The sequence below is a fragment of the Bos javanicus genome, chromosome 4 (assembly GCF_032452875.1).
Source record: "Bos javanicus breed banteng chromosome 4, ARS-OSU_banteng_1.0, whole genome shotgun sequence".
Lineage (NCBI taxonomy): Eukaryota > Metazoa > Chordata > Mammalia > Artiodactyla > Bovidae > Bos > Bos javanicus.
The window spans coordinates 98,464,812-98,477,685 of NC_083871.1; the positions used below are offsets into that span (position 1 = coordinate 98,464,812).

A 12,874-nucleotide genomic window follows, 5' to 3' on the forward strand; every position below is an offset into this window, starting at 1 on the left:
AATGATGCTAAAGCTGAAACTGCAGTACTTTGGCCACCTCATGCGAAGAGTTGACTCATTGGAAAAGACTCTGATGCTGGGAGGGATTGGGGGCAGGAGGAGAAGGGGACGACAGAGGATAAGATGGCTGGATAGCATCGCTGACTCGATGGATGTGAGTCTCAGTGAACTCCGGGAGTTGGTGATGGACAGGGAGGCCTGGCATGCTGCGATTCATGGGGTTGCAAAGAGTCGGACACGACTGAGCGACTGATCTGATCTGATCTGATGTCAGATAACCATCTTTTTTTCTAATCATCTGTGGCCAGAGCAGTGACAGAGAACTAAGTAAAGAACTCTTCAGCAGGAGTTTGTGGGTTTGGTCTCTCTGAATGCATGAAAACAAAATAGACAAGAAGGGACCGGAAGCAAGCACACTAAAACATTAGCAGTGGGTATTCCTCTAGACTTATCAGTTATTTTTATTGTCTTCATCTTTTTTTCTGTAAATTCTAAATCATCCACACAGCATATATGTGTTTTATTTTTAATATCCTAAAATGTTAAAAAAAAAAACTCATGAGAATTTGATGAAATATTCAGTAAATTGGAAAAATTGGTCCTATAATACAATTAAGTTGCTCATTGCTTCCATATATTAAAATAAATTTTGGGTAAATTATAAAGTGAAAGTGAAGGTACTCAGTCATGTCCAACTCTTTGTGACACCATGTACTGTAGCCTACCAGGCTTCTCCGTCCATGGGATTTTCCAGGCATGGGTACTGAAGTAGGTTGCCATTTCCTTTTCCAGGGGATCTTCCCGACCCAGGAATCAAACCCAGGTCTCCCGCATTGCAGGCAGACGCTTTACCATCTGAGCCACCAGGGAAGTAAATTACAAACAGTTAAATACAAATCAAAAGATGCTTGCTCCTTGGAAGAAAAGTTATGACCAAACTAGACAGCATATTAAAAAGCAGAGACATTACTTTGCCACCAAAGGTCTGTCTAGTCAAAGCTATGGCTTTTCCGGTAGTCATATATGAATGTGAGTGTTGGACTATAAAGAAAGCTGATTGCTGAAGAATTGATGTCTTTGAACTGTGGTGTTGGAGAAGACTCTTGAGAGTCCCTTGGACTGCAAGGAGATCCAATCAGTCCATCCTAAAGGAGATCAGTCCTGAATATTCATTGGAAGGACTAATGCTGCAGCTGAAACTCCAATACTTTGGCCACCTGATGCAAAGAACTGACTCATTTGAAAAGACCCTGATGCTCGGAAAGATTGAAGGCAGGAGGAGAAGAGGCCAACAGAGGATGAGATGGTTGGATGGCATCACCAACTTGATGGACATGAGTTTGAGCAAGCTCCGGGAGTTAGTGATGGACAGGGAAGACTGGAGTGCTGCAGTCCTTGGGGTTGCAAAGACTGAGCAACTGAACTGAACTGAAATACAAATCAGTGCTTATAATGGTGTGTTAAAAGTCAGATGCAAATGTATATCCAGGATATAGTGTAGCTTTAAAAAATATTCATGTATATGTAACATGAAAAAACACTAAAAAGGCATATGCCAAAATATTATCAGTTATTATCTCCTAGTGATGGGATTATGGCCAATTTTTATTTTCTTTATTCTTCACCATATTTTCCAAGTGATCATTTTATAATTTTTGAGGTATTAATGTAACTTTAAAATGCCATTTTAGAAGTCTGCCATGGCAAAGGGATGTTTTATGAGGGGGATGTTTCATCATGAGAATGCCAACCTAAAAAATGAGTAATGGCTTCCTTTATTTATAAGTTTTATTGTCATAATATTTTGGGTTTCCTTTGAGAAGTTTGATAACCAAAAACTAGAGTCCCCACTAAATGGTTCCCCCAAGTCGGCACATCTCACTGGATACTAGATACTCTATAATTAATTAACTCATTATAGTGACAATGTTGAGACTGTAGATCTCTGAGCATTTATTCATGCTCTCAGTTTTTAGTACAGTTGGGTAGCTTGATGGGAACACTGAGAGAAAGAATGTCTCAGTTTAGGCTGTTATAACAAATCACCATAGGCTGAGTGGCTTAACCAAAAGACAGTTATTTCTTAAAGTTCTGAAGCTGAGAAGTTTGAGATCAGGAGGTCGGCGTGGTTGGGTTCTTATGAATATCCTCTTCCTAGTGTGCAGATGGCTGGCTTCTTGCTGTGTCCCCACACAGCAGAAGCGAGCTGCCTTTTGTCCTTTCTTGAAAGTCACTCAGTCACGTCCAACTCTTTATGGGGACCCCATGAACTACACAGTCCCTGGAATTCTCCAGGCCAGAATACTGGAGTGGGTAGTCTTTCCCTTCTCCAGGGGATCTTCCCAATCCAGGGATCGAAGCCAGGCCTCCCGCATTGCAGGCGGATTCTTTACCAGCTGAGCTATTTCTTGTAAGAGCGTTAATCCCATTCAGGAAGGCTGGACTTCTGGACCTAGTCACCTCCCAAAGGTCTTATCTCTTTACTCCATCATATTGGGGGTTAGGATTTCAACATATAAATTTGGGCAGAATGGGGAAGGGACACAAACATTCAGTCCATAGCAGAATTAAAAAAAAAAAGAATTAAAAATTGCTTACTAGACTGCAATGGGCTTCTCTGTCAACTGTGGGTCAGACCTTCACTCAAGGCTTCTCTGTCAATCGGTGGGTCAGACCTTCACTCAAGTCTGCTCACACCACATGGTAACGCCTGTGTCTTTCAACCCCATGACTTTTGGACTTCTGACTTTCAAAGCATTTTCATTTACTACATCCTTTGATACAAAGGAACAGTAATTGTTTGAAAGGCAGAACTTGCTGTGATCCCTTTCTTGGTGTGTGTTTTAAATGAAGAGGTATTCTTTTCTAAAAATAAGAGAGCAAACCATCTGTCTTTTGAGTCGAATTGCGTTCCCCCAGAAATGTGTATGTATTCACATAAATTGATATGGAAAACATTCAGAGCCTCAAAACATAAATAAAGAAAAGAAGTAAATAGTTCATAAAAGCTAATTAATAGGTGCACGAAATAATGATTAACCTTGCCGTAAACAAAGCTCAGCTGTTTACAGTGCTCTCTCTGAGGAATGAGCTCCCCCCTCGGTGGATTTGCTGCCTCCCATGCCCCTCCACCCTGGAGGAAGCAGGAACAGGTAGAACGCAAAGGAGAGCAGCTTGCTGATAGGAAGTGCACTGGCCCAGAGGCAGAGAGTCCAGGCATCCAGATCACACCCCAGCTTCGTCCTTAAAAGGGGAACTAACATCTAGCAACAGTTATGCCCAATGTATGGTCCAGATCAGGCTGCCTAGCATGCTTTCATCTTTTCTGACCTTGAAATAGCAGAGACTGCCTGTATAAGTTTCACTTGATTCTAAGGGCTTCCCAGGTGTCTTGGTGGTAAAGACTACACCTGCCAATGCAGGAGATGCAAGAGATGCGGCTTTGATCCCTGGGTTGGGAAGATCCCCTGGAGAAGGAAGTGGCACCTTACTTCAGTATTCTAACCTGGAAAATTCCATGGACAGAGGGGCCTGGCAGGCTACAGTCCATGGGGCTGCAAAGAGTTGGACATGACTAAGTGACTGAACATACACACACATATAAACACACACTCTAAAGTCCTAGGAATCAGGATCCACGCCTGACTCATCTTGTTTTATAGATGCCAGCACCTCTCACCATGCTCTTTGCAAATATTCAGGGATGTTTTGTATAATGGATGAGAACTTTATGCTAATATATATATGCTACTTAATATTTCAGCTGCTAATAGGTTTTGACTACTAAGTATTGTTGAAAGCTTAAGCTCAACAGAGATACTTTTGCAAACTACTGAATAATTTGACAATGATAACCCAATGGTCATATGACCATTCATGGTTTTACAGCTCAAAGATATCCATTTTTCATATTTCAGTGTCATGGATTCCAGTGATTCCATGCAATATCCTGAATTACTTCATTCTTGTCCATGGCCAAAAGATTTGCCTTTTCAGCCTCTAGAAGACAGAATTTATTCGCAACCAGGCTCAATAATAGGTGATACTGAGGATCATGCCCTAAAAGGTATGAGTCATTTACATATGGTTCTCTTATAGGTATTCATATTATAATTATATCTATTTTCCACCGTCTTTCTGTTTTCTGATTTTTAAAAATTAAATAAGTGTTTTACCTGAGAATCCATCTGTTGAGGCAGGATGAGATTGTAGCAGATGAGAAACAAAGTTCGAAAAGATCCAGAACGTGCCCAGGGTTACTTAGCTATTCAGGGTGGGTGCTGCTGCTTGGCTTATCTGACCACACTACCTGCCTGGGTGCTGTGGAGCGAGAGGTGCTACTTTATTAATAACAGCTTGGGCTCCATTCAGTGAAGGTGAAGAAAAGCAGAGAAGGTGCCATGTTACTGACCAATCTCCTGCTCCGGGGGTCTAGCAGAATCCTGATGGTTCAGGGCTTGAAGGATCAGACTCAGCCCCCACTCCCCTGCACCTCCTTTTTACACCCAGCTGCCCAACAGACTTGTGAATGTGTATCGCCTAGCTCAGACAGGATGAGCATTGCATTTTTGTCTCTGGCACTGTTCATAAAGGACATTGAGTAAAGACTGAAGGGCTGGAGGCCAAAATGGATAAGGGAGAGAGTAGTCCGTATGGGGCTCCGTGAGCGATTGATAGAGGGATGAATAAATTGGGGGGAATTCTCTAGGACCTGGAGGCAAGGAGCCACCATGAGCAACCTGAGGTGGGGTGGGGTGACCTGCTTGAGCCCAGAAGACTTGAGGATCGCCTGCTTGCTCAGGTGACCATGGGAACCAGAAGGAGGGTACAGGCGTGTTAGGTCACCAGCAACAAGAGGACACAGTAGGTGGCATTCTCCAGAAGGAAGGTCCTGAATCAGGCACCTTCTAACCATTTCTCTTCAGGTGGTGTCTTCAGGACAGCTGACCAAGTATCTTCAAGGATTTTACTTATAAGGGTGGACATCAACCATAAGAATTAGAATCTGTTGGACTAGTTAGTGGTGAAGAACCCGCCTGCCAATGCAGGAGGTGCAAGAGACGCGCATCTAATCCCTGGGTCAGCAAGACCCTCTAGAGGAGGGAATGGCAACCCATTCCAGTATTCTTGCCTGGAAAATTCCATGGACAGAGGAACCTGGCAGGCTAATCCATGGGATCACAAGAGTCAGACCCAACTGAGCCTAGCACACAGCCTGAAACAAATAGACTGCCAGGTATTTCTCCAGCAAAGATGGGTTTATTGGGGCTGAAGCTGAGAACTTCAAAATTTGGGGTCTACAACCACAACCATCCACATGCAAGACCTCACAAGGCAAAGGAAGGAGAAAGTTTTTACAGGGAGGGAACGGAAGTTGGGAGAGCTTTAGTAAACAAACAGTCCATGGCTTTTCATTGCCTGAGTCCATCCCAAGAAAGAAGAGGAGACTTTCTTCTTCCTGGTGGGCTCTACTATGGTCACAGGACACAACAGCTCCAACTTCACTTAATTGAGATTTCTGTTTATTAATATATATATTTTTTTACAAGTCCCAAGTCTCACATTCCAGGAAATAGTCCCAGGTTCTCAGGTAGACATACTGTGTCATCTCACAGGATGTGGGAAGTGCTCTGGGAACGCTTTAAAAGCCGTGAGCTGCCACTTCAAAGCCTGAGGAAACAGGAGCCCTGGGCCAAACATGCCCCCAAGGTCCATCATGGTTCTGGCTTCCCACAGGACATGTTCCCAGACCTTTCCCATCTCATTTCTCCTCCTCTGCCTGTCTCCTTCCTTATAAATGGAATCCTTAGAGTTGAAAACTATATTCCAAACCTAGTCTAGCCAGAGCAAAGGAGGGATGCTACCTGTGGGGCAGGGCTGCGGAAAGAATATTGCATTAGGGATCAGAAGACCTGGGTTCCTGTTCCATTTCTACAGTGGGCTGGCTGCACAGTGTTGGGCAAATCAATTAATGTCTGAGCCTTAGAATTAATAATATCTGTCTCACAATGATATAGTAATATCCTGTATTACTATAATATATGCATTATAATGTGAGACATAATGTGATAATACAGGACCAGCAAGATGGGGTGTGGTGTAAGTAAGAAGTTAAGTGTTAGATACCTGCCAGGTATTATGCTTGTAAATTTTTACACACACAGAAGATTGTGGTTGTTTTCTAATGGAATGTTTGGAGGAGATTTATTTCACTGAAATAGATTAGAATGAATGAATGGAATGAATAAAATTGAAATGGGCGAAGTTTTCCTATTTCTTTATCTGCATTGTGATCTTGTGTTGAAAACTGGGCATTTGGAAAAGCAGCTACCTCTCTCAAGGTGTAGACTGGCTCAATGCAGGGGAAGCCCTTCACTAACCAGAGACATGTGTCCTGAGCCCAGGATCAGCCCAGCCTGAGGGACCAAGGTCTTTTCATTCCCTTCCTGGGCATGCCCTTTCCCTGGATCTCTGGGGGTGCTTTTTTTCCCCCAGTTCCCCAGTATACACAGATGCTTTTAAATGAGTGTATTGATTTTTCTAAATGTCTTCTTGGAGTCTTAGCTGTTCTCTTGTGTTCCTCAAGTAGGAATCCCTTGTTCCAGGCATCTTTGGGTCTGTGCCTCCTGTGGGGTTTTCCAGGAGCCCTGCCCACTGCTTGCCATGGCTTCCTCTACCCTGAGATCCCACTTCTAGCCATCTGGGCTCCGAGTTAGGTGATGCAGACACCCAGAAGGCTGCCCCTAGATGGGTTAGAATATTACTCTCTCTGATTCTCATGAGAGAGCTGGGAGCCAGACCTCTCTTCCCCCAAACTGTACTTTAACCCCCTGGAAGGGGGAGAGACAAAGATGAGTAAAAACTTCATTAGATTTCCTACCCTTGTGCCTGTGGTTTTTTCATGACTGGGTATTCACTTAGACACTATGGATTGCTGACTGATTTCCAGAACTCCTATACAGTTATTTTAGCTAGTCCCTAGTTATTCATTTAATGTTTCCCTGGGAGAATAAGGGCCTGGAGCTTCCTAACCTGCCATCTTGCCAACGTCTTTCCATCTTTCCATGGTTATCTTCTTAGAAATCACAACACACTACTGGTTCTGGGTCAGTTAAACCCATATATACATGTACATATATATATATATGTGTGTGTGTGTGTGTATATATGTATATATATATATATATCAGAGAAGGCAATGGCACCCTACTCCAGTACTCCTGCCTGGAAAATCCCATGGATGGAGGAGCCTGGTGGGCTGCTGTCTATGGGGTCGCACAGAGTCGGACACGACTGAGTGACTTCACTTTCGCTTTTCACTTTCATGCATTGGAGAAGGAAATGGCAACCCACTCCAGTGTTCTTGCCTGGAGAATCCCAGGGACAAGGAGCCTAGTGGGCTGCCATCTATGGGGTCACACAGAGTCAGACATGACTGAAGTGACTTAACAGTAGCAGCAGCATATATATATATACACATAAATATTTTTCCCCACAAACTGCCAAAGTTTTTATTATATAATATATGTGCCATTGATTTTATATATATATATATATATATATATATATATGCAACTTTTATCTTTATCTTTTTGTTATTTTGGTTTCAGTCCCACATTCCAACTTGATTAGATCATTTGGGGTCTTTATTCATCTTCCATATTTACTTCTATAGATTGGGCCTTCCCAGGTGGTGCTAATGGTAAAGAATCCACCTACCAATGCAGAAGATGTAAAAGATGCATGTTCGATCCTTGGGTTGGGAAGATCTCCTGGAGTAGAGAATAGCAACCCACTCCAGTATTCTTCGGAGAAGGCAGTGGCACCCCACTCCAGTACTCTTGCCTGGAAAATCCCATGGACGGAGGAGCGTGGTAGGCTGCAGTCCATGGGGTCGCTAAAGTCGGACACGACTGAGCGACTTAGCTTTCACTTTTCACTTTCATGCATTGGAGAAGGAAATGGCAACCCACTCCAGTGTTCTTGCCTGGAGAATCCCAGGGATGGTGGAGCCTGGTGGGCTGCCGTCTATGGGGTCGCACAGAGTTGGACACGACTGAAGCGACTTAGCAGCAGCAGCAGCCAGTATTCTTGGCTGAAAAATTCTATAGACAAAGGAGCCTGGTGGGCTACAGTCCATGGAGCCGTAAAGAGTCAGACATGACTGAACCACTGGGCGCATAGATTTCTATTAAGCCAGCAAGCATGCCACTATGCCTTTGTCATGGTCTCTGTCAACATTGACACCTAGGGCTTGGCCAAGAGTAACATCCTGTGACAAGTCTCTGGAGTCTCATGTCTAGGGAAAGTCTACCTGCTTTGTGACTCTTACTCACATCTCTCTAATGTATTCACAAGAGAAACTTTGATGTGTGCCTCGCATCATATTAGTCGTATTTTCTAACTCAGAGGTCATCAAGATCTCTGTAAGGGGCCAGATAGTAAATACTTTTGGTTTTGTGGCCATATAGACTTCTTAGCAGCTACTCATCCCTACTATTGTGTTGTGAGAACTGCTATAGACAGTATGTAAATGAAAGGGTGTGGGCTGGGTTCCATTAAACTTTTTAACTAAAATGTCTGCAGACCAGATTTTGCCTATGGGCCATAGGTTGTTGACCCCTGCCAAAGTAAAAGGGAAATTAAGTTAATTATGAATCATTTTTCTTTGCAAATCTCTTCCAACACTTATTACTCACTACATTGCTTTCTGAATGCACAAACCATTTCTTTCAGTTCAGTTTAATCGCTCAGTTGTGTCCAACTCTTTGTGACCCCATGGACTGCAGCACACCCAGCTTCCCTGTCCATCACCAACTCCCGGAGCTCGCTAAAACTCATGTGCATTGAGCTGTTGATGCCATCCAACCGTCTCATCCTCTTTTGTCCCCTTCTCCTCCTACCTTCAGCCTTTCCCAGCCTCAGGGTCTTCTCCAATGAGTCAGTTCTTCGCATCAGGTGGCCAAAGTATTGGCGTTTCAGCTTCAGCATCAGTCCTTCCAATGAAAATTCAGGACTGATTTCCTTTAGGATGGACTGGTTTGACCTTCTTGCAGTCCAAGGGACTCTCAAGAGTCTTCTCCAACACCACAGTTCAAAGACATCAATTTTTCAGCACTCAGCTTTCTTTATAGTCCAATTCTCACATCTGTACATGACTACTGGAAAAACCATAGCTTTGACTAGACAGACCTTTGTTAGCAAAGTAATGTCTCTGCTTTTTAATATGCTGTCTAGGTTGATCATAGCTTTTCTTCCAAGGAGCAAGCGTCTTTTAATTTCATGGCTACAGTCACCATCTGCAGTGATTTTGGAGCCCAAGAAAATAAAGTCAGTCACTGTTTCCATTGTTTCTCCATCTATTTGCCGTGGAGTGATGGGACCAATTGCCATGATCTTAGTTTTTTGAATCATTTCTTTAATAAACCTGAATTTGCTAAGGATTAAACTCAGGTGTGGGGGAGGCAATGGCAACCCACTCTAGTACTCTTGCCTGGGAAATCTCATGGACAGAGGAGCCTGGTAGGCTGCAGTCCATGGGTTGCGAAGAGTTGGACAGGACTGAGCAACTTCACTTTCACTTTTCACTTTCGTGCACTGGAGAAGGAAATGGCAACCCACTCCAGTGTTCTTGCCTGGAGAATCCCAGGGACGGGGGAGCCTGGTGGGCTGCCGTCTATGGGGTCACACAGAGTCAGACAGGACTGAAGGGACTTAGCAGCAGCTGCAGCAGCAGCAGCAGCAAACTGAGGTGTGCTGGTTTGTCTATTTTTATTTCCATCTTCTAAAGCAAGAGAGTTCCAGAAAAACATCTATTTCTGCTTTATTGACTATGCCAAAGCCTTTGACTGTGTGAATCACAATAAACTGTGGAAAATTCTGAAAGAGATGGGAATACCAGACCACCTGACCTGTCTCTTGAGAAACCTATATGCAGGTCAGGAAGCAACAGTTAGAACTGGACATGGAACAACAGATGGGTTCCAAATAGGAAAAGGAGTTCGTCAAGGCTTTATATTGTTACCCTGCTTATTTAACCTATATGCAGAGTACATCATGAGAAACACTGGGCTGGAAGAAGCACAAGCTGAAATCAAGATTGCCGGGAGAAATATCATTAACCTCAGATATGCAGATGACACCACCCTTATGGCAGAAAGTGAAGAGGAACTGAAAAGCCTCTTGATGAAAGTGAAAGAGGAGAGTGAAAAAGTTGGCTTAAAGCTCAACATTTAGAAAATGAAGATATGGCATCTGGTCCCATCACTTCATAGGAAATATTTTTGAAGCCCCCAAAAATAAAGTCTGACACTTTCCACTGTTTCCCCATATTGTAAATTAGATGGACAGGGAGGCCTGGCGTGCTACAATTCATGGGGTTGCAAAGAGTCAGACACGACTGGGCGACTGAACTGAACTGAAGTGAACTGAAGTGGCAGTATCATTTACCTCCAATGCTTTTCTTATGGTGATGAATTCTCAAAAACAAGACACTCTAAAAATTACTCCTGTTTTTTCAACGCCCTGAGAGGTAGCTTACCTGGGTATGAAAAATGAACTGATTGAGAAGGGAGGCCGACTCTGCTACTCTCTGCATTCTTCCTACAGGCCTTTATTTAAGGTGTTTTTATTATCCTTTCCAGCTTTAAAAAATATCTCCTTGGTGAACAAAAGAGAAGAACATGAGGAGGAGCCTTTTTGTTTTCTTTTTGTGTGTGTGTCCTCTGTTAACACAGTATCATCTTCTCAAGGAGTGTGCTGTTCTTGCTCTGAATATACCTTGAAAGTGAAAGTTGCTCAGTCCTGTCCAACTCCTTGCAACCCCATGGACTATACCGTCCCTCAATTCTCTAGGTCAGGATACTGGAGTGGGTAGCCTTTCCCTTCTCTAGGGGATCTTCCCGACTCAGGGATTGAACCCAGGTCTCCAGCATTGCGGGTGGATTCTGTACCAGCTGAGCCACAAGGGAATATACCTTTCAAAAGGCCCATATTGCCTTTAACTGTGGGATTGCATTGCTTTGCCTGATAAACTTAGTCTTCCCAATCTTACAGGCCGTTCTGTTTTGCTCACTTCCTATAGAGTCCTCTAGCCTCACTCTCTTAATTCTTCTTACACTGCTTTCTCTGCCCACTGAGAATGCAGCTTCCTCTGTTGCCAGCATGCTTCCACCTTCAGTCTCTTATCTTCCAAACTCCTCTTGCTTCCACAGTCCCTGAAGGGACCTAGCTCCACGGTTCATCCTGTGTCCCCATCCTTGGTGAACAAGCCAATCTTAAGAGCATTTGATAAGGTTTCTCTAGGAAAGTTTCTCATCAGAGAAGGCAATGGCACCCCACTCCAGTACTCTTGCCTGGAAAATCCCATGGATGGAAGAGCCTGGTGGGCCGCAGTCCATGGGGTCGCTAAGAGTTGGACAAGACTCAGCGACTTCACTTTCACTTTTCACTTTCCTGAATTGGAGAAGGAAATGGCAACCCACTCCAGTGTTCTTGCCTGGAGAATCCCAGGGATGGGGGAGCCTCATGGGCTACCGTCCATGGGGTCGCACAGAGTTGGACACGACTGAAGCGATTTAGCAGCAGCAGGAAGGTTTCTCAGAGTGTGTGTGTGTGGGTGGATTGTGTGTGTCTGTGTGTCTGTGTTAAGTCTGCTCATATATGATGGAAAGGGAATATGTGCAGGGCATTGTGCAGAGGGTATGAGCAGGGTAGAAGAGTAGCATGGGAATTGCTCGCTGTGGCCACCTTCGGGTCGTTGGGCAAGTCTATACAACCCAAGGTTTGTCTAACCACACACATGATATATTCTCAACCTCATTCCTATTTTTCTTATTTGGATGTCATTAATTTTTTATAGTTTGTTATGAATGCATTCTAAAAATTATTCTGTTTTTTATGTCATGCAATGCTTATTTTCTTTGTTTAATGCACCAAGGGGTTAACCATACATACTGTATTTTTTCCTTAATGTTTTACAGCACTATATAAACAAGCATTTCCACATGGAAAAGGGTCTCTCCAACACAGAAGACACATGGTCTCAGCCATCAGTCGCCCAGGTTCCAACATCAAACCCACCCTCCCTCCGATACCTCAGGGCCGCAAGTAGACCAGTACTCGATGTTTGATCTTAATGTGGAAAATCCTCTCTGATCATGTCTGGTCCCTCTGTCTTACCTGGCCGTGCATCCTGGCTATTCCTCACTCAACCAACTGCCTACAAAAGAAGGTTCTATGTGCCCTTATCCTCTCAATCAGCTTCTTTTGTGATTCTCTGAATAGTGTCTATCTTTTTTGAAATGTAAGTTATTCTTAGCTTTTATTAATGTAATTTCAGTTTTTCCCATAGCTATGAATGACTCTTCCAGCTGCTTCCTGCTCTGAAATATCAGATGGCAAAAATCTCCTAAGATATTTGCCTTGCTACATGCACAGTGGTTTGGGGATAAAGCCAATGGAGATTGTGGTCTTAAAATTTCAACATGTCCATTTGTAACATTAGTGTATACTTTACAGGACTGAAATATTTTGTTCTTCTCATTATGAAAAAATTATAGCATTCCATTTAACTTCTGACCAGCATGATATCTCAACTTGCTTTAGCAATATGAAGAAATAAAGAGTATCAGGTATTTTTTCTATTTTATCCTTTTTAGAGTCTGATTATGAAAAGCTTATAAACAATTTTCATCATCTTTGTAGTTTCACTTCCTGCTATCTGCAAAAAAATTTTTTTAATAGTTATAGATGAAGCTGGTATTCATCTGATATGTGTGAGCAAGACTAACTAGGTTGTTAAAATGTTGAAACACATCCCTTTGGATTGGCAAATGGCCTCTCCTCTGAATCCTCTATGCATGATGGTTCATGG

General features: G+C 43.2%; 1 protein-coding gene across 2 annotated transcripts in view; it reads left to right on the forward strand.

Moving 5' to 3' along the window:
- LRGUK (leucine rich repeats and guanylate kinase domain containing) overlaps positions 1-12,631 on the forward strand; it is a 101,609-nt gene extending 88,978 nt beyond the window's left edge. Inside the window, exons 19-20 of one of the 2 annotated variants that reach the window (XM_061414743.1) lie at positions 3,918-4,066; positions 11,982-12,631. In XM_061414743.1, the coding sequence (XP_061270727.1) occupies positions 3,918-4,066; positions 11,982-12,112 (280 nt within the window). In that variant the 3' untranslated portion in view covers positions 12,113-12,631. The remainder of the gene's footprint in view (positions 1-3,917; positions 4,067-11,981) is intronic. The other variant, XM_061414744.1, reaches the window with a different exon arrangement.
- Positions 12,632-12,874: the final 243 nt, after the last annotated feature.